The 25,793-nt window shown below is 39.9% G+C and overlaps 1 protein-coding gene across 4 annotated transcripts in view; it reads right to left on the reverse strand.

The window, feature by feature from the left end:
• Positions 1 to 25,793, reverse strand: part of UGGT2 (UDP-glucose glycoprotein glucosyltransferase 2) — a 160,517-nt gene that overhangs the window by 102,801 nt on the left and 31,923 nt on the right. For all 4 annotated transcript variants that reach the window (XR_013332606.1, XM_077753866.1, XM_077753865.1 and 1 more), the window contains exons 8-11: positions 22,660 to 22,759; positions 20,410 to 20,470; positions 7,973 to 8,064; positions 2,905 to 3,055 (exon numbers count right to left, since the gene is read on the reverse strand). Coding sequence is in view for 3 of the 4 variants with exons in the window: in XM_077753866.1 (XP_077609992.1) it covers positions 2,905 to 3,055; positions 7,973 to 8,064; positions 20,410 to 20,470; positions 22,660 to 22,759 (404 nt within the window). In the remaining variant the exon portion in view is untranslated. The remainder of the gene's footprint in view (positions 1 to 2,904; positions 3,056 to 7,972; positions 8,065 to 20,409; positions 20,471 to 22,659; positions 22,760 to 25,793) is intronic.

Consider the following 25,793-nt stretch of genomic DNA (forward strand, 5'->3'; position numbering starts at 1 on the left):
GGTGAGCGGAACAGCATCAGGATGCTCCTCCCCAGTGTGACTGCTCTCTGTGGCCAACCCAGGAGGACCAGGATGTTATCTTATAAATGGAGCTGCAAGAATTCCTTATAGATCTATTTCCTATTCAGAGTAGTCTTGAAGACTACTTTCTTTTTCTTACTATAGCCCACACTCCCAGTGTCTTCTACAAATGCACGAATGCTTAAAAGTCACAAAGTACTAGGATTACTAACATGGTCATTCCTTTTTCTGATAAAACATTTTTAGAGAAGACATCTGTTCACTGAGCTCAAAGATAACAGAGTGAAAGGAAAATCTAGCCAGTGAGACAATATGGTCTAAAAAGCAGTACAACATAGTAACACCACTTATAACAAGGCACTTAGTGCTCTAGAGAATACAAATGGTAACTAACTAATAACTTGTGTACTTTTTCCTGAGTTGAAGCCCTCTGATGCCTCAGGGAATACGGCATTTCTTTGGTGCTGTTGTCTTTCCATGATTCTTGGATGGTGGACTAAATTTGTAAGTGAGAAGGCTTTTCAGGTAGGACAAAAGTAACTATAATAACTGAGATACTTCCAAGAAATACCCTTAAATTTTTACATGAGACACTTAGCAAGAGAGGTTATTCTTCTCATTAAAAATTCTTTTTTTTCTGGGGCGCCTGGCTGGCTCAGTCGGTGGAGCATGTGACTCTTTATCTCGAGGTTGTGAGTCTGAGCCCCACGTTGGGGGTAGAGATTACTTAAAAATAAAATCTCTAAAGAAATTTTTTCCCGATCATATAAGTAAAATATACCCACTGTTAAAAATATGGAATTTACAGAAAGATGAAGGAAAAAACCCAATGCCCATTAAACCACACCATCCATTAATAAGAACATTTTGATACATTTCTTCTGATCCTCTATCTTTTCATCTGATAGTATCACGAAAGTCTATATTTTTTACTTAACATGAGAGCACATTGTTCCTGAAACATCCTTATAAACATAATTTTGATGTCTGAATAATACCTGAGCACCTGGATATACAATTCACAACATTCTCTGTTACATACTTAGCTCATTTCTATTTTGCTTTAAAAATATGCAGTGATGATCATATCCTGGTGTATGAATACTTTTCTCCATTTCCCACTATTTCTTTATGACAGTTTCCAGTAAAATTAAGATCAAAATCTATAAATACTGTAAAGGCGCCACAGCCACGACAGCTTCAAAGTGTTTGCCAATTAATCCTCTTTCCATGTGTCTTTATAGCCCTTCTGCATTTCCTCAGTTAGGCTGCAGTTTTTATTATTTGTAATTAAGATTCTTACACAGTATAGATATTATCAAGGTATCTGAACTTTTATATTATGAATAAGTCATTGTGTCTTTCAAATGGTTTTTGGAAATAAAGCTTTTGATCTGCTGTCACTTCAAGCCCATTTTACTAAAGTCTTATTAATTATAACAGCTGTCTTGGGGAAGTTTTAGTTATATAATCTGCCAGGTGATACTTTAATTTTCCCATTTCTAACAGCCATACTTCTTTATACTAATGTTAAATCATAATAGTTATATTATGTTGTAATTAGAATGCTCCCAGAGTTTCATTGCTAAAAATTATGTTTTATGTTGGTCTGAGATAAATATTTACTTATTCCTTCAAAGAATCTTTATCAAGTACCTACTAAAACCAGGGATATAATGGTGACAGAAAAAAATGGATAAAAATTCTTACTTTCAAGTTTATATAGTCTAGTAAGGAACAAAGACCTCAAAGAATCACAGGACAAAATTACAAAATTATAAAAGAGCTGTGCAAAATATAGGGAAGTACTGGTAGCTGTATAACCTAATAGGTACGTATGCAGACATACGTGGGCGGGGGGGGGTTAGAAAGGATGAAGTCAGAGGCCGGGGCTGCTCCCCCCTTGCATGTTCCGTACAAATCTGTACACGGGCTTGTGTCCGGGAACAGGTCCTCTAGGCTGGCTTCCGGGAACTGAGCCCTGAAGACGCTGTGACTGCGGCGTTTTTCCTGCGCGAGGCCCTCGGGCAGCGCGGGAAGCCCGTGCAGAGGTATGTGAGCAGGACTCCGGGTGAACCCGCCTGANTCACGGTCACGGGCGCAGCGAAGCACGTGGGGGCTGGCGCCCGGTCTCCCCCGGACTTGACCTCGTGCTTCCTCCCTCGGCGGACGCTGCTTTGTGTTCTGCGGCTCGAACTGCCTGTGACCCTGATATGACCGCTCTGGGCTCCAGAGTCGTCCCGGCAGATCACCGAACCCAAGGCGATGCTGGGCTCCTGGGCACAGCGCGCACACGAACGCAGCTTCCAGAGCTGCTCTCGGCAGGCAAGCGGGAGGGAGCAGACGGGACAGTGCGGAGAAGAGGATTTCACAGCCTAGAACGAAAGGAGGCGGCGGGCTCCGACAGCCCCACACAGCCCCACGGGCCCGACTCGTGAGGCGAGGGCATCAGAGCTGCAAGTGGGGGGCGGGGGGCGTGAGCCGACGCCCAAACCAGCAGGTGCAGCACCGACCGGAAGACCTGCGGGCGAGCTTAGAGGGCGGGTGGGATCCTCACATCCCCCAGATTTTCACAGTGATGTTCTGTTCTCGCTGTCGTTCATGGGGTCATGTGTTGTTGTGCTTATTATTTTTTAAAGCTGGGACGGATCCCGAATGAGTGAGTTGTTGTGAGGAAACGCAGAGAACAGGACAGAGGGGGCGGAAGATGCAAGAGTGAGAGGGGGGGAGTCTGTATTTTCACTTTTCTTCTGAGTTCTCCTGCAGCCTCGTCCAAAACGCTTACATTTATTTGAAGGCCTGCCAAAAGTGGGCTTTATATTCAGTCTGAAAGCTACTAAAGGTTTCTGTTTTTTTAAAAAAAGGACCCACACGAGCACTTACCATTACAGAAGAATGCCTAATATCTAATGCGTAGGTATGGTCCCAAACATCGGAGTTTAATTTTAAAAATTTGCTCACATCTTCTTTGTTGATCCCAAGATTGTGAAGGCCATTCATCATTTTTCCTTCTAGTTTCAGCATATCCAAAATACTTTTAAAGAAAAGAAATAAGTTTTACTTTGATTTGCCACATTAAAAAAAAAACTTTAAACTTTATAGCTTTCTTAAAGCATTAGAAACAGATTCCACTGGTATTTTTATGAATAGCAGGGAAAAACAGTATTAAACTCATTAACAAACAAGGAACTCTGATTATCTAGGGTAAACTCATGTTGACTTTTTTTGTGCGTGTGGTGACAAAATCTTACTATTTAAAAGGCAAAGCAACAAGATTTATTTATTACACCCTGTAGCAAAGAAGGAAGATATGCTCACCCCTGAGCAAGCCAAAAATGAAGGGAAACATATACTAGATCACCATTTTGGCAAGTCAACTAATAAAACAAGAGGACTCAAGATACAAAATTTTATCATGGAAAAAGCCCCATTAAAGCATGAAAGTTCACATCTGGTTAGAATACATATTAAAATCACTAATCATACATATAACACTTTGAGAGCTCTTAAACATGACAGGAAGATTACTGCTAAAAACATAACAACATCAATATGTAACCCCACTGGCAAAAAGTGTGGGCAATTTGATTCTTTAAACTCCTACTGATCAATCTCACACTGTGTTCCAGGTAAGTCCACATCCTCCCCAAACAGAGCGCTCCTCACCACCACCCCAGGATGTCCTGGTGATGCAGGGGAGGCCCAGACAAGGTGGTCTCCTGCCTAGGTCCCTCAGCAAGTGGGGACAGAGCTGGGATACGAACGCCAGAGGGAGGCAGTGTTTTCCTCTGTCTGTAAAGATAAGGCTTCATCAATAGTGGTAAAGTGTGTGTTTGCAAAGGTAAAACTTGACCAGGTAAGGGAGAACTTTATTCCGTTTTGAAACCAAGTGTTAAAAATTCATATTTATAGTAGTTAACCTAGCTGCTTCATTACAAAATCCAATCAAGGAAATCACTTTGCTTTTCAGAAAAGAACAGAATTAGAATAAAGCAACAGGTGGATTTTAGAATACCATTCTCAGGGAGGCCAGGAGAGATCTGCATTTATTTTTTTTTTTAAATGTTTTATTTATTTCTAGGAGAGAGAGAGAGACAGCGTGAGCAGGGGAGGGTCAGAGAGAGAGGGAGTCACAGACTGAAACAGGCTCCAGGCTCTGAGCTGGCAGTCAGCATAGAGCCCGACGCGGGGCTCGAACCCACGAACCGCGAGATCATGACCTAAGCGAAAGTTGGACGCTCAACCGACTAAGCCACCCAGTAGCCCCGAGAGATCTGCATTTATAAGGCTGAGATGTGATATCTGAACTCTTACAAAAAGCTGTTTTTTGTCAGTGTTTTAAGCTGGCCTGAATGACTCTGTATCCTAGGCACTTCTGACCACTGCTTTACAGAGCACAGTCTTTACCCACCCGCCTCCAGTCTATGAGAAAATGATGTATGATAGAAAGAGCACTCACTGAGATACCCCAAATCTCCAATCTAATGATTAGATTTAGTCTGGGCTACAAGACTAGTTCACGTGGGGCTTCTCGAAATTCTTAATCCCTTTGGTCTAAATTCTCTTATTTTGTAAGACAAGAATTCTGGATTACCAGTGCTCTCTCCATTTTCAAAATTGTGTGATGCTTACTGATCACTTCTTTTGGGCAACAGAACTCTAATATTCCCCATAGTTTTTGTAAGTAGCATTCCTGCTATCCCAACCTAGTCTCCAACGAAAAGCATCCATAGAAAAACCTTACTGAGGTACATGGTACATTGGAGAGCGCATGAGGTTTTGAATCCTGCTATTTGCCAGCTATGTCCCTGTCTTTGCATGAATTTGAGTCTTTATTTTCCAATCTAAAAGAGAGAATGGTGATAATCACTTTCTAAGGTGTTAAGATTATTAAATTAACTCACTACTGGGCACACAGCTGTCCTCTATAAGCATTAGTCTCTTCCTTGCTCTTTTCAAATCCTGAATTTTGGCTACCAATGGGGAAAAAAATGGTTCTTTAAATATGTTAGGTCTATTTATCAAGAAAATGCCTTAGATCTCTAGATTCTGAAACAATTAAAATAATTTCTCATGCTACTCTTTGAAATAGTTACTATCTTTAGATTGATTGGCTTAGAGCCCTTCACTGGCTTCTCTGGCCCTTGAGACAAAAGGAGAAAACCCGAAACCTGGTTGCACAAGCTGACCTTTGCTCACGCGTGTGGCCTCACTTCTACCGGCTCCTCCTTGCTCCGCAGCCCGGCCACAGGAGCCCACTGTCATTTTCTCAAATGTGCCATTACTTGCAGAACCTCCACTGCCCACTTTGCCGGATTTGTGCTTGAAGTGTTAGCTTCAACTATCACTTCCTTGAAGAAATCTGACATTTCTACTTGTCCCCATGTTCCACCAAGAACTAGTTTAAATCTCTGGAGTTATAACTCCCCAAGGCACTGCACTTTGTCTTTTATAAATCACACTATCGTTATATATTTAATATCAGTTATCCCACTAGACCACTTATTTCTGTCTTTACCATTACACCCCCAACACCGGCCAGTTTCTATAGCATAGCAGGCACTCAGGTATTTACTGAATTGATTTTGAACACTGAATTGATTTTATAATACTGAGTTTTAATGCTGCATGCATTACAAATACATATTTTTCAAGAACCCCAAAGAGTTCTGAGTCAGATAACTTAATTTATACAAAAAAGCCCCACACAAGTAGGACTATCAAGACACCCTTGTTCCGTCTGTCTGTCGGCAGGTATGCTGTGGTGTCAGCACTCAAGCACAACAGGCTGGTTGTCAAAATAATTAATATCCACTTTGTACCAGTTTGGTCAAATCTGTGGTTGAGGCGACCATTCGAAGAAAAAGCTGAGTCAGGGGCCTCTGGGTAGAGGTGTGACACGCCACTGACAGAGCTCCTCAAATGTGCTCAGCCCTATCTGCCTCCCTCCCCGGTCACTGGTACAGCCTCCTGCTGTCTAACCTCCCTGAAGACGAGAGCCCGGCGTGGCCCAGGCCTTGAGTGAACCACTGCTGGCCTGACTCGAGGCTCCGGCTCCTCCCCCCACTCCCAGGACCGGAGGCCAGGGTGCATGGGATCAGTCCTCAACAACCCAAAATGCGGTGAGTGCCAGGAGAAGGGAAAGGAGCGAATTCCTCACTCCCAATCTTGCCTTAAACAGCCAGTGCTGTAGTACTAGTTGCATAGGGCCGCTCTCTGGATCCAGGACACAATTCTAGTAATAGTATATTTTCCTTCCTTCTCCTCTTTCCTGAATCATTTTCTTCTATGCTCCACACTGATTTTATTCTACATGTTCTGATTTCTTTTAGAGAGTTTATTTTGTGCTAAAAATATGCAGAAGACCTAAAAATCCTCACACATTTTCTTTTCCTCCTTGGAGGGAATTACAGCAGCTACAACTAGTGATTACAACAGAGGGGAGCAAGAATGTATTACGTGATGTGGAGATCTCTACCTACCCGGTGGAAAAGCCAAGGGGCTGTATTTCTTGAATAGCCTAGAGCTTTTCTAAATTATTGGGCCACATGTTCCTATGAAGAGTTTCCTGAAATCCACCCACCATTTTTCTCCTTCTCTCTCTTTTTTTTTCTTAATGTTTATTTATTTCTGAGAGACAGAGGGAGACAGAGTACAATACAANTGATTACAACAGAGGGGAGCAAGAATGTATTACGTGATGTGGAGATCTCTACCTACCCGGTGGAAAAGCCAAGGGGGCTGTATTTCTTGAATAGCCTAGAGCTTTTCTAAATTAGTGGGCCACATGTTCCTATGAAGTTTCCTGAAATCCACCCACCATTTTTCTCCTTCTCTCTCTTTTTTTTTNTCCAGGCTCTGAGCTGTCTGCACAGAGACTGATATGGGGCTCGAACCCACAAACTGCAAGATCATGACCTGAGCAGAAGTCAGACACTTAACTGAGCCCCCCAGGCACCCCTTTCTCCTTCTCTTAAACCCACTTTCACTTTCCTGAGAACAGATGAAGTTTTGTTCCCCAGAAGCTCACAGGCCAGTAGCTAACAACCACTCTACTCTATGTACAGTACTTAGCCTATAGATCTTCGTTATCATTTTTCCCAAGGATCCAACTAAATAAAGAGAAAGCCTCCATTGAAATACTGTGCTTCTCAGTCATTCCTATACTTTGCTACTCTTTCAAACCTGGTAAGAAAATAAGATAAACATTAACTGAAGTTCAGTGAAAGTATATTCATTTGAATTAAAATGGAATATCTGAACTGAAGTATTGTGCTTACTAAGTTTATTTTGTTAATTTTTAAAGTAGTTTTATGCTTCTCTTTAAATGTAAAATAATTTGAGTTTTCTTCTGTTTGACCCATGACTAATTTATGGACCAATGGCCATGATAAACACAAAACCTTTTAATTTTGCCCTAAAGCATTTTTGAAGAATTGTTTTTGACCTAAACAGATAATACCCTGCATTTCTATAATGTCAAATTTCCTTTCTGACAAATACAAGCGATTTAAACTCTTTCTGTTCATTTCATTCTTCTGGGGAAATGTCTCATGTTCCTTTCAGGGCCTTTCTGGAGGAGAGAGGCCTCCTGCTGCTCAGCTCAGTCCCAAGGAACTTCTCTGCTAAAGGAGAGACCTACTAATGAAAGGCCCTTCCTAACAATGTGACAAGCATAGGACAAAGGCTCCGAAATTTCAGTTTTCACATCTGAACAGACTGTCGCCAAGGTCTCTTCCAGTTCTCCATGCTAAGACACTTGTGAGTACTCTACCAAAATACTAATAGAACTTTGCCCATGACAAATACAAGACTTTCTGAAGTCTTTCACAAACACATGAATTTGCCTTACCTTTAAAGTAATTATTTGCATTTTGGCAAAACAATACTCAGGACAACATTTGCCTTTATACGAGTCATAGTTCGTTTGTATCAGTAATTCAATACTTACCTAAAAGGATCATAAGCACTCATATCCACACGAAGTCCATTTATGAACAGACAGGCATCACCCGGCTGAATTTCAAATCTATCATGAAGACCCTTGAAATAGAGCAGAGTATGGTTAACCAAGTCACATAACAACAGTGATCTACGCCAGGAGTCAGCAAACTTTCTGTAGAGTCACATAGGAAATATTTTAGGCTTTGCTGGCCACATTATCTCTGTTGCAACCACTCAATTCTGTGCTTGTAGCATAAAAGCAGCCACTGACATGTAAACAAATTTTTGATTCTGCAATATAGAATATTAAAGTTCCACTTCAGGGTGTCTGGCTCTTGTCAGTTAGGCATCCGACTTTGGCTCCGGTCATGATCTTTGCGGTTTGTGAGTTCAAGCCCCAAATCAGGCTCTGTGCTGACAGCTCAGAGCCAGGAGCCTGCTTTGGATTCTGTGTCCCTCTCTCTTCCTTCTCCTCCCTCGCTCTCTCTCAAAATGAATAAACTTAAAAAAAAAAAGTTCTAACTCTATGGCCATCACTTAATACATTTTATATCGTGTATGTGTGTGTAGGTAGACACACACTTAGAATTTAATAGGTGCCACACTCCTATTCTTTAATAACCCAGGACTCAAAACTTTGGTATATGTGACATTTTTGTTGGAGATCACTCTAAATTCATAAAGCTCCTATGAAAGCATGGTTTCAATGTTGTTTTGTCATTCAGTAAATATCCCCGAGCACCTGCCCTGAGCTAGAAGCCACACTCAGCACTAGAACAGTAACACAAATACAGGATGTGATGTTTTTGCCAGGTAAGATCATGGTGAGGGGGTCAAATCAACTTTAAATCCTAGTCTTGCTACTTAGTCATGGAAAGATTTGGACAAAGTTGTTTGCTTCCATATGTCTCAGTTCCATCATCTGGAACACGGGTGCGGGGTAGAGACATGACATATATCAGTATCTAGTCACATATGCAGCACTCACAAATGAAGCTTTTAGTGTTACTATTATCGGGGTAGGCAAATTCATTTAGAAGGAAAAACAATTTCAAAACAGTACATTTCAATGATGCCACGTGCGTGACCTAACAAAGATTTATACAAGTTATTCTGGAAAGGCAGGCGAAGCAATTAACATGAAGAGACCCAGAGAAGGCTTGGCCGAGGTGAATTTTTCTGTACAGTGATCACTCACCACGACAGGTCACATAAAGAGAAGGGAGAGAAGGAACTAAATTTGTAATAGGACATAAAGTGTTTCCACTTAGTTTACACAGAATACTAGCAAGAAGTTAAGCTTTAACCTGAGAAGATTCATAGGTGAAAATATGATTTATCTTTAGCTATTTCTGTCCCTTTCTATCAAAGACTTAAGATATCTGCATTCTAACTTCACAATCTACAGATGCTTAATGAATTCATCACTGTTTTCACCAAAACTTGCTCTGAACCTTCATACACATGGCCTCCAACTCTCTCTGGCACCTCATTCATTTCAGGCATCTCAAGAGTAAGGAGACGGCATATCAAGTACACAGATCTATACTAAATTGCTAATTCCCTCAAGAATGTTGATGCCAGCATCCGTGCCTTGAACAAAGACAACACTCAAAAAAGGGTAATAAATTGAACTCCGTGGATGTGATTGCTGAAATACTGTCTACTGGAGACTGACCCACAAGTTCTTTTTCATTTGCCTCAGAGGAGTGAGCCTTAAATCCCAGAAAATTACCCAGAGAATACGATTTAAGGCAGCTTTTCACAAATCAAAAGGTAATACTTCAGTTTTCAGCAATATGATGACCCAGAGATCCTCAAATCCTCCTACTTAAAAAAAAAAATAACAGAATGCTGGATTAAAATATTAGTAACACCCTCTAAATAAATGGTTTAGTTTTTAAAAGTAAAGTATCTAAGGGCAGAGAAGAAATGGGAACAGGAGTCCAAGGATATAAGCGAACACTGAAGGCTCTGCCCCAAGGAAATCTCAAGCTTCCTGGGTGGCCTAAAGCTTGGGGTTTTAAGAGTTGGCCCACCCAGGGCCATGAGGAGCATCAGAAAGATCTTTGTGCACACAAATGAGTGTTATACTCGCGGTGAGCCTGGAAGAAACAGTATAGAAACTTGCCGTGCTCACCTCGGTTCTTGGTGGAGGGGAGAACAAGTTTTCAGTAGGGATTCACCACCTCTTTCATTTTCAGGAGTTTGAGACTTGACTTCACACTATTTTTAAGGTCTAAAAAATACACAGACCTTTTATTGTAAGTGGAGTTAAGCTGGGAGTGCTCTTGGGCTTCAGCAGAAACAAATACAAATCCCCAGTGAGAAACAAGACCTCATTCAAAAAAAAGAGGGAATAAGCACAGGCTACAGAGAAACCCAACATGGCAGAGAAGTACGGGGACCCAAAGTTCCCTCATCCCTCAAACAGCAGTGTTTAGGCCAAAGGACTTTGAATTCCAAGCGTCCAGGCCACAGAGTGACAAAGACGTCTCCAGGGACCCACAGGGACAACCTTGTGGGTCACAGATGCATGGCTGCAAACGCGAGAGATGAAATAGGCTGTGTATGCACAGACAGGCGGGATCTCCTGTTGCAGAGAAAGAGAGGCTGAGGAAGCATAGGGCTGTTTCTGGACAAGAGAAAACCCAGGGACCCTGACGGAGAAAGATCCAATCTCTAACTCTGGGGCTTCCTCCGGACTGGGGCCGGCTGCCCAGTTCGCACACCTGGGGGAGGAGGGGAGCCAGCCCTAGGCTCGGTGACTAGTTCGGAGGCACAGTCTGCAGTGGGAGAAGGCAATCCCCTTCCTGGAGTGCTGTGGGAAGAAGGCATAGAACTGTTCAAAGGACAAAGGACCCTGCCTGTGCCCGCCAGCTAGAGGCCATATGCCGGGCGTGAGGTGTAGTCCCCGGAACGAGGGAGAACGGAGCGGGGCCCTTTAAGACATTGGGGTTTAAATCCCAGCCAAGCGCCAGGGGAGCGTGAGAGTCAACAGAGCGGGACAAACCACTTCGTTCCTGCCCACAGCACCGTGAGGATGGCCTGAAAGAGTGGCTGGGGACAACCTGTCTGGGGAGGAGAGACTGGGTGTCACCATTTCTCTCCCCATCACCTGCAAGGGAGGTGGGGCCTGGAGGTGGAAGGAGAGCGGCCCACAGTGGAGGCGGACGCCCACACCAACCACGTGTACCTACTGGAGCGGGATTCATGCTGACCAAGCAGACAGCCCTGTTGCAGACCAGCACTGACACCGGTTCCAAGGCACCAGCCGTTGTGCATTTTCCAATTTAATTCTTGGACAATTCTTCTTTTTGTATATGTATAATTTTTTCTCCCTGCCCCTTCCTTTTCTCCTTCTTATTTCTTCCATTCTCTAGTCTGGTTAATCTGGTTGTTGGTTTGTTTGAGCAGACGTATTTAATCTATTCTCACCTGTTCTATAACTCCTTCCTTAGTTTCCCCCTCTATCTCTGGATTAAGCCGTAGAGTTTCTCTGCCTAGTCAGTTTTCTTTTCTTCTTCCCTGTCATGTCTCTCTTTGTATGGGATAAGGCCTCTTCCATCAACAATACCACCACCTCATTACTTTACTGTAGCTGGTGTTTTCGTTTTTTTTCTTACTTCCTTTCTTTCTTTTTTTGTTTGTTTTCTTTTCCAGGGCTACTTCTGCAAACAAGTCAAAGCACATCTGGTGAAGGGTCCAAAACATCACTATGAACAGGGAAATAAAGCAACGAGAGTCACAACAGAGAGCAAGTAACACATTCTAAAAAATACCTCCTGAAGGTCCAGGCCCTGGTCAGTGTATAACCTCTCTTTAATATGGTAGTGCCCTCAGGCACAGGACACAGAACAAGCTTTTAAAACACTAAGGGACAGAAGACTAGCCAAAATGGTGAAACATAAGAGTTCTCCTCAAAAGAAATTCCAGGAAGAAATGACAGCAAAGAATTGATCAAAACAGATATAAACAATATAACTGAACAAGAATTTAGAATAATAGTCATAAGATTAATTGGTGGGCTTTAAAAAAACATAGAAGACAGCAAAGAATCTATTGCTGCAGGGATCAAGGAACTAAAAAATAGTATGATGAATTAAAAATGCTGTAAATGAGGTGCAAAATAAACTAGAGGCGGTGACAGCAAGTACTGAAGAGGCAGAGGGGAGAATAGGTGAAATAGAAGATAAAATTTTGGGAAAAGATGAAGCTGAGAAAGAGAGAGAGAAAAGAAATTCTGGACCACAAGGGAGAATTAGAGAACTGAGTGATTCAATGAAATGGAGTAACAGCCATATCATAGGAGTTTTAGAAGAAGAAGAGAAAGAAAAAGGAGTGGAAGATGCACTTGAACAAATCATAGCTGAGAACTTCCGCAATCTGGGGAAGGAAACAGACACTGAAATCCCGGGGGCAAAGAGAACTTCCTTCAGACGTAACTTGAATTGATTTTATTCATGACATAACACACTGAAACTGGAAAAATACAAAGATAAAGAAAGAATTCTGAAAGCAGCTAGGGACAAGTGGGCCTTAACCTACAAGAGTAGATACATAAAGTTAGTAGCAGACCTATCTACTGAAACTTGGCAGGACAGAAAGAAGTGGCAGGAAACTTTCAATGCGCTGAATGGGAAAAATATGCAGCCAAGAATCCTTTATCCAGCAAGTCTGTCATTCAGAACAGGAGAGATAAATGTTTTCCCAGACAAACAAAAACTGAAGGAATTCATCACCATTAAACCAGCCCTACAAGAGATTCTAAGGGGGACTCTGTGAGTGGAATGTTGAAAAGACCATAAAGGACCAGAGACCTCACTACAAGCATGAAACCTACAGATAATACAATTATTCTAAATCCCTATCTTTCAATAATAACACTGAATGTAAATGGACTAAATGCTCCAATCAAAAGACATAGGGTATCAGAATGGATTAAAAAAAAAAAACCAAGACCCATCCATTTGCTGTCTACAAGAGACACATTTTAGACCTGAGGACACTTTCAGATTGAAAGTGAGGGGATGGAGAACCATCTATCATGCTACTGGAAGTCAAAAGAAAGCTGGAGTAGCCATACTTATAACAAAGTAGATTTTAAACTAAAGGATGTAACAAGAGATGAAAAAGGGCATTATATCATAATTATGGAGCCTATCCATCAAGAAGAGATAACAATTATAAATGTTTATGCACTGAATTCAGAAGCACCCAAATATAAAAAACAATCACAAACATAAGCAATCTTATTGATAAGAATGTGGTAACTGCAGGGGACTTTAATACTCCACTTATAACAACAGACAGATCATCCAGATAGAAAATCAATAAAGAAACAACGGCCCTGAATAATATATTGGACCAGGTGGACTTGACAGATATATTCAGAACTTTTCATCCTAAAGCAGCAGAATACACATTCTCAAGTGCACATGGAACATTCTCCAAGATAGATCACATGCTGGGTCACAAAACAGCTCTCAATAAATATAAAAGAAATGAGATCATACCATGCACCTTTTCAGATCACAATGCTATGAAACTTGAAGTCAACCACAGAAAAATGTTTGTAAATCCTCCAAATGGATGAGGACAGAAGAACATCCTACTTAAGAATGAATGGGTCAACCAAGCAACTGAAGAAATTAAGAAATATGTGGAAACAAATGAAAATGAAAATACAACAGTCCAAACCCTTTGGGATGCAGCAAAGGCAGTCCTAAGAGGAATATACATTGCAATCCAGGCCTATCTCAAGAAACAAGAAAAATCCCAAATACAAAATTTAACAACACACCTACAGGAACTATTAGCAGAACAGCAAAGGCACCCCAAGGCCAGCAGAAAAAGAGAAATAATAAAGATCAGAGTAGAGATAAACAATATAGAATCCAAAAAAACCCAGCAGAACAAATCAATGAAACTAAGACCTGGTTGTTTGAAAAAATAAACAAAATTGATAAACCCCTAGCCAGACTTCTCAAAAAAATAGAGGACTCAGACAAAATCATAAATGAAAATGGATTTATCATATCCAATCCCTCAGAAATAAAAGCAAATATCAGAGAATACTAAGAAAAATTATATGCCAACAAACTGGAAAACCTGGAAGAAATGGACAAATTCCTAGACATCCACACACTACCAAAACTCAAATGGGAAGAAATAGAAAATGTAAACAGACCAATAACCAGTGAAGAAATTGAATTAGTTATCAAAAATCTCCCAACAAATGAGAGTCCTGGACCAGATGGCTTCCAGGGGAAATTCTACCAGACATTTAAAGCAGAGTTAATATCTATCCTTCTCAAGCTGTTCCAAAAAATAGAAATGAAAGGAAAACTTCCAGACTCATTCTATGAAGCCAGCATTACCTTGATTCCCAAACCAGAGAGAGACCCCACTAAGAAGGAGAAATATAGGCCAATATCCCTGATGAACATGGATGCAAAAATTCTCAACAAGATACTTGCAAATCCAATTCAACAGCATATAAAAAGAATTATTCACCATGATCAAGGGGGAATCACTCCTAAGCTTCAGGGCTGATTCAGTATTTGCAAATCAGTCAATGTGATACATCACATTAATAACAGAAAGGATAAGAACCAAATGATCCTGTCAATAGATGCAGAAAAAGCATTTGACAAAATATAGCATCCTTTCTTAAATAAAAACCTTCAAGAAAGTCAGGGTTGAATACTGTTTTTGAAAGTCTGATGCCAATCTGGTTTTCTTTCTTTATAATGCTTATTGCGAAATGCACAAGTAATTCCTTTTTTCCTATAGCCTTTCTTTCAATGATTCTTGGCCAATTTTCCTAGTTACAAGATGTACCCTTTAAATAATGTAGCTTCAAGTCTTTTATTTCAGAAAATGGTCTAATTACAGTTTTAAACATTTGCTTTGTCCATTTGTTTGGTTTTTCTATTTCAGAGACTTTACTATAGGGATTCTGGATTTCCTTTATCTGCCTTTTATTTATCATTTGTTTTGAATCCTTTCTGCTTTACTTTCTTTGCATTTCTTAATCCTATCCACTATATCTTCTATTGAGTTTTCTGAAAGTTCAATTCTTCCTTGTGCCATTTGTTGTTTCAGTTTTTATTTCTGAAATGGATGCTTTCAGTATCTGTGCAAAGTCCTTCCAGTTCTGGGTCCCCATCCTCTGGTCCTATTCTTCGTCCATCTCCACTGTGAGTCCATGTATTTCCACACTGGGTTGCTTCTCAGCTTCAGTCGCTTTTCAAGCTCCCCCTCTCCTCCTTTACAGTGAGGTATTTACATGGATGTAGCAGTTCTACCTTTCTGATTAAGCCGATCTGAATCATGTAGATTTCCTTGCACTGGACATTACCAGGGTAGATGGTTTTGGACGGAAAGAGGCAAATTAGCCATCCAGGTTTCCAGGCTTGAAGTTTCCCTATCGTGATCAACAGTTTAAGCTGGGTCACCCAATGTAGACAGACTTCCTCAGATTCTCAAATATTAACCAGCTCAGAGGCTCTAATCACCAGGTTCTGTTTCTCTTCACTCTGCCACTAACAGATGATGACCTAGTCTCTTGGATGAGCCACCCCTTACTAGCTAGGTTCCTTACATTAAAAAAAATTTTTTTTAATGTTTTTAATTTATTTTTGAGAGAGAGAGTGAGAGAGAGCGTGAACAGGGGAGGTCGGAGAGAGAGAGGGAGACACAGAATCCAAAACAGGCTCCAGGCTCTGAGCTGTCAGCACAGAGCCCGACACTGGGCTCGAACCCATGAACCGTGAGATCATGACCTGAGCCAAAGCCGGACGCTCAACCGACTGAGCCCCCCAGGCGGCCCAGCTAGGTTTCCTTAAATCTGCCACTTCCATGCACTTCACATGACTCCTCTCTCTCCGTCCTGCAGCTGATGTGCCCCCATTTTTAAATTTTTATGAGAGAGTGCACACATGTGCAAGCACAAGCCAGGGAGAGGGGTGAAGGAGGGGAGAGAGGGAGAGGGAGAATCTTATGTAGGCTCCACACAGAGCCCGATGTGGGGCTCGATCCCACCACCCTGGGATCATGACCTGAGCCAAAATCAAGAGTCAGATGCTCAACACACTGAGCCACCCAGGCGCCCCTCCCCCATTTGTTTCTAATCCTGCCCACCCGTAACGCTCCTACTCAGAGCGGAGCCGTCTCCTTTGAGGGTGGGCACTTGCTGACGGTGTCTGAGACTGTCATTCTGGGACCCCTGCCACGTCCACTCCTCCCCTCCATGCAACGGCAGCTTCACACTTCAGTTCTCCTGGTGCTGCGCCGTTTCCACCACACACAAAACCAAGAGTCTGTAGCTTTCTGCCTTCTGCTAGTTTTGCTGAAAACGTGGTTTCATTACTCTTGTCGCTATATATGAATTCTACTCATTCTCTTTGTTGCTCTGTATGATTTTTAGGAGAATGAATCGGACTACTTTAAATTGGGCCGCAGCCATGTTTCTACTGGAACCAGTCACTCTATTCTTAGTAACAAAATGTCAGCTTAGGCCAGCTTTAATTCAAAATATAACTAAATAATATTAACTATAGCCAGACTTCCTAGCAACGTTGATAAGAAAATGCTGAACAATGCAAAAAATAAAGATATTAAAATTGAAAAGATCCAAGTAATTCCTAAAAAATGAGAAGATAAAGCAAATGCCAGGATTGACAGATAACGTTAATTCTGGATACTGTAAATGAGAGAATGATCTTTTTAAATTAATATTAAAATAACTCTTTCTGTAAGAATTCTAAACTTGTCATTTTGACTACATTTCCACTATTTCTGCCATCTTACAGTTGTATATATTTACAAAATATTATTCTAAATGGAATTATGTAATTACATTTTAACAGAAGAGGTTTGAAGAAGACTTCCTCAAGGCCAGTATCAGGAACTAAACCCAGACCTCTGCCTGTTCTCTCCTATTTCCAGAGTTATTTTATTCCTTCAGTTCTTCTAATAGCCCTAAAATCACCCTTGCATATTATGCTGAGTATCTTTCAAACATAGAAACATTGTTTAATAGTTTCAAGAGCAGAAGATAGAATACAAATTAGAAAATGGAAAAGTAACATACAAAAACTTTAACTGTATTCGATATTACTGTAACCAAGTTCTTAATATAAAGAATCCCTGAGAGGAGCCTGGCTGGCTCGGTTGGTTAAGTGTCTGACTTCGGCTCAGGTCATGATCTCACTGCTGTGAGCTCGAGCCCTGCGTTGGGCTGTGCGCTGACAGCTCAGAGCCTGCAGCCTGCTTCAGATTCTGTGTCTCCCTCTCTCTCTGCCCCTCACCTGCTCATGCTCTTTCTCACTCTCTCAGAAATAAATAAATGTTTAAAAAAAATAAAAAAAATCTTTGAATCTCAGTGGCTTCCCAGAGGAAACATGGACTTCTTGTTCATATCACACATTCACACCTTCAATCATCTTCGGCTCCACTCTAGGGCCTTTTTCATTTCAGGTGCCAGACCAGGAGAGCAGCTTCTATGTGGGACATGCCTCTTGAGATAGAGAGCAGAAGCAAAACGGCAACAGAACCAAAAACTTCTGCTTGTATGTGATGTGTGTATCTACTCCTTTCATATTAGCTAAAGCAAGTGACATGGCATCAATCAACATCATAGGGGCAGAGGAGCAGATTCCTCTGACAGAGGGAAGAGAGTGACTATCTGTGAACAATAACATCCATCTCAGTATTTCATGTTTTCCCTCTGCAAATATATCAACCAACGATCTCAAATTTTTAAATCGTCCTTCCCTATGACTTTCTATTTACTAGCAACATGAAACCTTTGGTCATAAAGTACTACAGAGAAAGTTACATGATCTCTTTCCACTTTTCACCCAGCTGCTGTCTACTTCTGGAGTCATCTCTTGGGTCCCTCCCAGAGAGACATGCAGGGACCACTGATGTCATTATAACTCATCTACTGGGACTGAGAAGACAGATCACCTGAGCTGACATTATTTAACTATTACAGGAAATTCTTGTCCCGGAAGATAAATCTATAAATGAATAAATAACCATTTGCTTCAGGAAATTCTTACAAACAACCAGTTCCAGGCAAACCTGGAATAGATCTGCAAAATGGTCTGGTTTGCCTCATCTGGGTAAAGAGCTCGTTTATAACAGTTTGCTCATCAAAACCCTTGCTTTTGTGTTGGCCAATACTCAACTACTGTTACAAACTCTACCCAATCCCAAATAATTTCCCCTACCTTGAAAGACTCAACTTAAACCACTTGAACAGAAGCCCTACAACCTATCAGTAATGTACTTCCTTTGAGACACTAAGAAGATCCCACCACACGCTGTTCCTTCTTACTGCAGGAAGTTTATTAAACTCAGCTTTGCTTGATTGACAGGTTCCCCTGTTGATTTCCGTAGAGGACTGACAGTCTACACTAGACTCCTCATATCCACGTGGTTTTACTAAATGCAATTTTCTAAAGTTTGCGTGTTGTTCTTCTGGAAACAGGTCATTCAAGAATTTTTAGAAGAAAAGAAGCTAGACGAAATTTCTTAATTTCCTCAAATATCTTGTTTTCTAATCACCTGGCAAGATGTTTGGCACTGAACAAATTCAAAGTGCTTATGAAACTTACCTGAAATGAAAATTGTGTATCAGAGCACCCATTTTGGTTCTTTTACCGACTCTGTGACCCAACAGAAATCACTGGGTCTCATTTTATATACTGGGATATTAATGACTACTGTAATAGATATATAACAATTAAAAAGAAAAAAAAAACCCACCTATTGCTAAACAGTGAATATTACAGATAACATTTAAACATTCAACAGTTTTCAATTCAGCCAATATTTCTGAGGGAATGAGCCGCATCAGGTACCACAGTCATTCAAGCCTCTGGATTCAGAATTTCCTGATCTATCCATTTCTGTTAACTTCTGCTTCCACTCTGCCTCAGCAACTAGCTTTAACAGTCACCCTAGGACTATGATATCACACTGGTCTGAGAAATTTGGGTCTGCAGAGTCCTTCCAATGACCTCTCTTTCATTCTCACAGTACTTCTTCTTTAACCTCATGAAGTCTCCAGCCTTTGGACCAAAGATCGCACCTTGGAGTGAAGCTCTGATGACCTGAACACTCCCTCTGGACTATTAAATGGGCAAAAAAAAAATGTACTGGACTCGGTGAAGCCGCTGCAACTCTAGCATTTATTCTTCCTCCCTTTTCTTCTCTACCTTCTCTTCTTTTCCTACTGCAGGTGGCATCATTCAAACAAAATTCACTATAAATACAGGGAACTTTTGTAAGAAAATCACTCTGTTCAAAGAATGGTAAGAGCAATTAGGAAAATTACAGAAAGGAGTAATACCACAACTATTTTGGGAAGATCGACAATAATTTCTTAGGTGGTAAAGCCAAACAGAGAATATGCTACATAGACAGGATGTGCGATGGTTCCCAATACTCATGCTCCCGTCGTGAGCCCCGCGTCTCCTTCATCATTACTGCTGCAGCTGTTGGTCACCTGACTGAGAGTTCACTCTGTCTCCGTGTGACAGGCACTGCTGACTGGCTAAGTGAGCCCGCTTCTCCTCTGATTGCCTCAATTACTAGAAAAGTGAGCACTACTTTTTCTAGCCTTCCTTGCAGCTAGAGATAGCCATGTGACAAAATTCTGGCCAGTGAGAAGGAAGTCAGGTGAAGTGTTCCAGGACGGCTTTAGTGAGGATGAATGTGGTATTTGATACCATCTTCCTGCCTCTTTCTGCTTTAAATACAAGTAGGAAGTCTAAAGCTGTGGCAGCCATTCTGTGGCCATAAGAGGAGGAAGCCATGTCTGTAACCACTTACTCTGAGACTTTTTGTACGTGATAAAAACAAATTCCTACTGTTCAGCGCCCTGTGCATCTTGTGCTGTATTTCTTTACCAAGGCAGCCCTATGCAATGAAGCCAGACAGTGTTCGAAGCACTTCACAAGTATTAACACAACTAGGATCATTTGGGTTCTTAATGTAACTTAAGAGACCACCTGGCAGCATCTTATCAAATTAATGATCAACTGTGCCCTACATGCCTTGGACTCTAATGATGTTCCAGCGGCCCAAACGTCACTCGGGCCTTACAAGCTTTCAAAGCAAAACCAGTCATGAGCAACAGAGTAAGTAACTCATAGCTTTATTCTTTGTCCTGTAAAGACAATGTGGGCAGAAGGTCCGAAGTACAGGGTGAATGAAGAGATAGGTAAGATGTCCGTCAGAAAAGACTTGCTGTTATCACAGACTGTAAGCTATATAAAGTAGACAATCTAAAAGTGGAAAATCTGAACTGTTTTAATAATCAAAAAGCACAAATTAACATTTTCTTTTCTATATGGAAACTGAAGATCCAAAGTCTAAAATCATGATATTAGTGTAGTCAATGTTTTTAACAAAAGAATTCAAACAAACCTTTTGATTTTCCTGTATTTCCTCCCTCATAAGTTGATTTACAGCAATTCTGGTCAGAGACCTGGAAAAAGAAATACTGATATAATTCATTTTTCCTTAAATGTTTAGGACAATCTATAATTCAGTGTAATATAATACTCTGGATAAGAGTCTAAAAACTCGGGATGCTTCACGACCCCAAGTGCACATTTCCATGCAGCTATGTGACAACTGGCACCACGGCTGTCCTTTGACAAGGGTGTCTGATTCAGGTGGATTACAGACTGCACACCTGGGTGACAGGGTGGAGTTGCTGAGTCACTATATTGAACACCAGAAACTAACATGACACCGTATGCTAACTACCCTGGAGTTAAATAATTAAAAAAAAAGAGTTCATGTGCACAACTGTATGGATTAGGTACTGTCAAAACCTGCTTACTACTAGATACTTACTTTCCTACTTTACTACTAGATATACTTTCAGATATGCTTGATTGAAAATGCTATTTTGTGCTGTTTGGCCCATTCAGAGAAACTTCGTATGAAATGACCAATATGACCACATGTGTCAATGCAAACAGGCACGTTTCAAAATATTTTCACATAAAGAGCTTTGGTAACCTGACATCTTTACCAGACTATGTAAGCTCTAAATGACTGACAATATTGACTTACCTCATTTTCACTCTTGAAGAACTTAGAACCCCCTCATAACTTAAAGACAGATTTTTTAAAACAAGTTTATTAACTACACTTATTTGACTTGATAACTCCTAGGAAAATGAGTTACATATTTGTCAATTTCTTGCAAACAAAACAATTTAAAAATTAAAAGATTGTTAATGCAAAGTTCTGCTGTAAAGTAAAACTCCCACAAAAAAAATGTGTATTATCTCCTAAAATCTGGCAGCATTTAAGAGAAATTACAATGGATAATTTGATATTACAAATTTTTCATCCGTTTAGCAAATATTTTAACAAACATTTAGTAATGGTCTATCAAATGGCTTGACAGATATACTCAAGCCTGTAAGCTGGCCATTCAGCAGTGTTACCATAGTTGGTAATTTTTTTATATGATCAACCAAAAATTGTCAAAATGACTTACTGTCAAAAGAGTGAATAGTCTTCTTAAAACTGAAATTATTTTACTTTATTCGCATTTGATCTAGTAATTCCAAAAATGTCAGTGTAACTAAACATTTATACACATATGCACATTTCATGTTTCATGACTTCTCAAATTCTTGACTCTTTAAAAATTAACCAAAGAGTCATATCAATATATTGATTCTTAATCTGTAAACGAGTTGACACATCTATTTTCAGGACCCCACAGAAAGGTTGTTATCCTGTGGCCAATTTGTGCTATTTGTCTTACAAAGGAATGAATATCTAGATTTAAGATTCAGTACTCTGCACTGTGGATAAATGTACAGAATGACGCAAGATGCAAAGAGAGGCCTCTCTGCAATCCCCCATACGCTAAGAGAAGGTGCTGCCCATGCGGGGTACTCCCAGCTTCCCCTCTGGAAAGCGTTGCTGCACTAGGCACACGCGCCATGTCTTCCATAGAAGTTGACTTACTTTCTGTTTTACTGGGTGCTTAGAATTCCACGTCTTGTCATTCCCAACCACACTACAAATGTGTAGGAGTTTTGCTATTTTGTAAAAGTACTGATTACTTTTAGACATGCAAATGTATTACCTACTCAACTGCAAGATGTGTTTAGTGTAAAATCAGTACTCTGGAAGCACTTTGATTAGCTATCCTACTGGCAAAAAAGTATTCTACAAAATACTTCATAAAGAAGACATTACTACTTGTTTAGAATCTGAAAGGGCAAAAACATGATCTGGCCATATTCTGGGCATACATCTATTTAAAATAATACTTTTCCGCAGCCTCCACCCAGAAAAGAGAAAAATATTCTCTCAGTATTCATTGCTTGAACAAGTTTTATCTTGGATTATCATATCACTGTTTTTGTTTAAACAGTTTTAATAGATTACTTTCCCTTTCAATTTGCCTCTAATTCGAGTTCTATTTTGCAGTATGTATACATACATGTGCACAAGCCAGTATTTTCCTCTGGTAAAAACAAAACAAAACAAAACCCAACACACATAATAAATACCCTGTTTTCATAAAACCACAGCTATTAGAATTAACTGGTATCATGATGTTAAATGAAATCAGCTATTTTCATAAGATTTATTTAAGGGAAAGAGTTCTGGCTATAATCAAACCCATAAACTTTAACATACCTGGCTTTTATAGGGAAGTTCTGTGAAATGTCTTTCATTAATTTTATGGCATCATAAACTGGAGTAGACCTTATTTGAGAAGCTGCCTGAAAACTAAGATCTGGAAAAAGAAAAAATCATTAAGAAATCTAGCATCATGTCAGACCTTTATAGACACTTTCAGGTAATTTAAATAATTCACTCAATATTTTTTGCCATATATTTATATATAGACATGTTAACACATTTAACATTTTTCAAAAGTTTTAAACAGAAGGTTTAAATGTCCAAATAAGGTAAGCGTTACACATTTATGAAGGGCTAATCATTTAATACCCATTGTTCTCCACAAATTACAGTATAACTTCAAAAAGAGATATATGAAAAGAAATGTTAATGCCACGCTATTTATTCTAATACTTAAGGTTGAACAAAACATGCAACAAAAAGCTTTGATAAGAGTAACAAGAGGAAGGGGAAAAAAAAGCTTTGCAGAACTAATTCTGGAAAGAACTTTAAGAAAGATCCAATGTGTTTAACTCAGTAAATACAAAAAATTCACTTTTTATTTCACCATCATACCACAATAAAAATAAAGTCCTAAACTTAGTATTTTACCAGATACAAAAGTTCTATAGAAAGAAAACTGTGTGGCTTACACAGTCTCCAATATGTCAGAAGCAGTGATCTTAATCTCGTTCCTTTGTCAAGAGTCCGAAAAGATTCTAAAGCTTCATTCTGTTTGTTACTGAATGGTGAAACATACTGCTTCTCTTTAACATTTCACCACAGGCAGAATCCTAGCTTACCATACACTAGTAAAATAACCAGCTTAACATAACAAGACGAGTTTCGTTTCCACGTTTTCAGTGTGGTGAATCAAGTTGGAGTCAAAGCTTAGGAAAATGCTCTTAGCACAGCTTCCTGTGGGATAGAGAGCCTAACCACCAAGGTATAATTCCAGCTCTGTATTCACTTTCTAGCTGGGTAACTTTAAATAGCGTTTTCTCAACCTACCTCAGCATGTTTCCAGCCCCAGCACTGCAGCCAGCCTGTCAGTGCTCAAGAGTATATCCTAATTACCAAACACAATGGATGTTTGTCAGTCCTTATCTTACCAGGGTCCTTTTGCAAGAGGATTACATCAGGCAAAGAAAAAGTACTGACTTTGTATTCAGTAAATGGTGCTGGGAAAACTAGACACTCGCGTGCAAAAGAATGAAAATGGACCCCTATCTTATACAACACACAAAAACTAACTCAAAATGGATTAAGGATTTAAATTTAAGACCTAAATCCATAAAATCCTGGAAGAAAACATAGGGGTAAGCTCCTTGACATCAGTTTTAGCGACGATTTTTTGGATTTGACACCAAAACCGAAGGCAGCAGAGCAAAACTAAACAAGTGGGACTATATCCTACTCAAAAGCTTCTGTAAGTCAAGGAAACCATCAACAAAGTGAAAAAGTAAGCTACGGAATGGGAGAAAACACTTCCAAATCACATATCTGATAAGGGACCAATCACCAAAATACAGAAGAAACTCATGTCAACTGGCGTAGCCACTATGGAAAACATGGCGATTCCTCCAGAAATTGAAATTAGAACCACTATATGGTCCAGCTTCTGGGTATGTATCCAAAGGGCACGAATCAGTCTCTCAAAGAGACACCTGGACTCCCATGTCCACTGCACCATTATCCACAGCAGACATCCTCGCGGAAATAATATAACTACCAACTAATGGATGAATGGATGAGAAATGTGGTGTCTACATACAATGGAATATTCTTCAGCATCATAAAGAAAGGAAATTCTATTTGTAACAACATCAATGAACCTGGAGGACATTTTACTAAGTGAAAACAAAGACAAATATTGTACAGTACCACTTACAGGTTAAAAAAAAAAAGAAAGTCAAACTCATATAAACAGAGAATAGAAAAGTAGTTGCCTGGGGGCTGGGTAAAGGAAAGGAGGAGAGGTTGGTTAAAGGGTATAAATTTTCAGCTAGAAAATGAAGAGGGCCTGAAGATCTAATGTATACCATGGTGACTAGAGTTGATATCACTGTAGTCCATAATTGAAATTTGCTAAAGAGAAGAAATTAGAGGTTCTCACCAAAAAAAAAAAAAAAAAAAAAAAGAACTTGATATACAGATAGGTGCTCACTAAATACTGATGAATGAATAGTAAAATTAGAAGTAAGATTCTTTATGTTGTTTCTTATTACTCTATTGCTATTAAAGGCATTTAGAAGCAACACGATTTTTAACTAATGGGTATATACTTAGGAATATATGTACTTTTAGGCAAGAAAACACAATCATCATTTTCATGACTGAATGGTGTAACAACTTATAAGAGAGGAAAGTGGATGATCAAAGACCTTGGCCTGACTGACAGCATTTGCTGCTGTATAACATCCTACTCAAAAAGAGTAGAATACAGTAGAAGGCAGAATTTAGGCTCATTTTAGGTGTCCTTGATTTGTGCTTTATCAGATTTGTGAACTTGGACTAATTATTTTATGTGTCCATTTCCTAATGTCCTCATCTGGAAAAGTGAGAGATCTCTCTCATGTAAGTTTTTAATATATGTGCTGCCGAAGCAAGCACTCACATGAGTTTTTGAAAAATTAACTGGGATGATGTATATAAACAGCCTGACACTTTGCCAGACACAGTGTTGGCTAATAGTTTTATCATCGCCAATCACCATCATGACGATCACGGACAACTACCTTTTACTCAGGTTTGACAGCACAACTAGTCTTTTAAAACTTTTTATTAACATGAATGTAATTCTCCTTTACACGACCAATCTTCTGAGCACAACTTATTTGAAAGCCCCTTATGAAAATTCACTTGTGAAATCAGATAGAGTGTAAATAACAGCCAAATGAATATAATATTACCAGATTCTATTCACATTTTTTGCTTTACTCTAAACACTCCATACCTAATGACTCAACAACAGCTATTTAAGTCCTACACTGAAGCCTCTGAAACTCAGATCCCCATATTTAACTGTTTTACCACTTGGACACTTCAAAAGCAACATGTTTAATAATAAGTTTGTAATATTCCTGTCCCATCTTTGCCCATTTCTGGTCCTCTTTAGTCTTCTCTTCTCAGCAAACACTCCATGTAGC

Source organism: Crocuta crocuta, unplaced genomic scaffold (genome assembly GCF_008692635.1).
Source record: "Crocuta crocuta isolate KB4526 unplaced genomic scaffold, BGI_CrCroc_1.0 scaffold31, whole genome shotgun sequence".
NCBI lineage: Eukaryota > Metazoa > Chordata > Mammalia > Carnivora > Hyaenidae > Crocuta > Crocuta crocuta.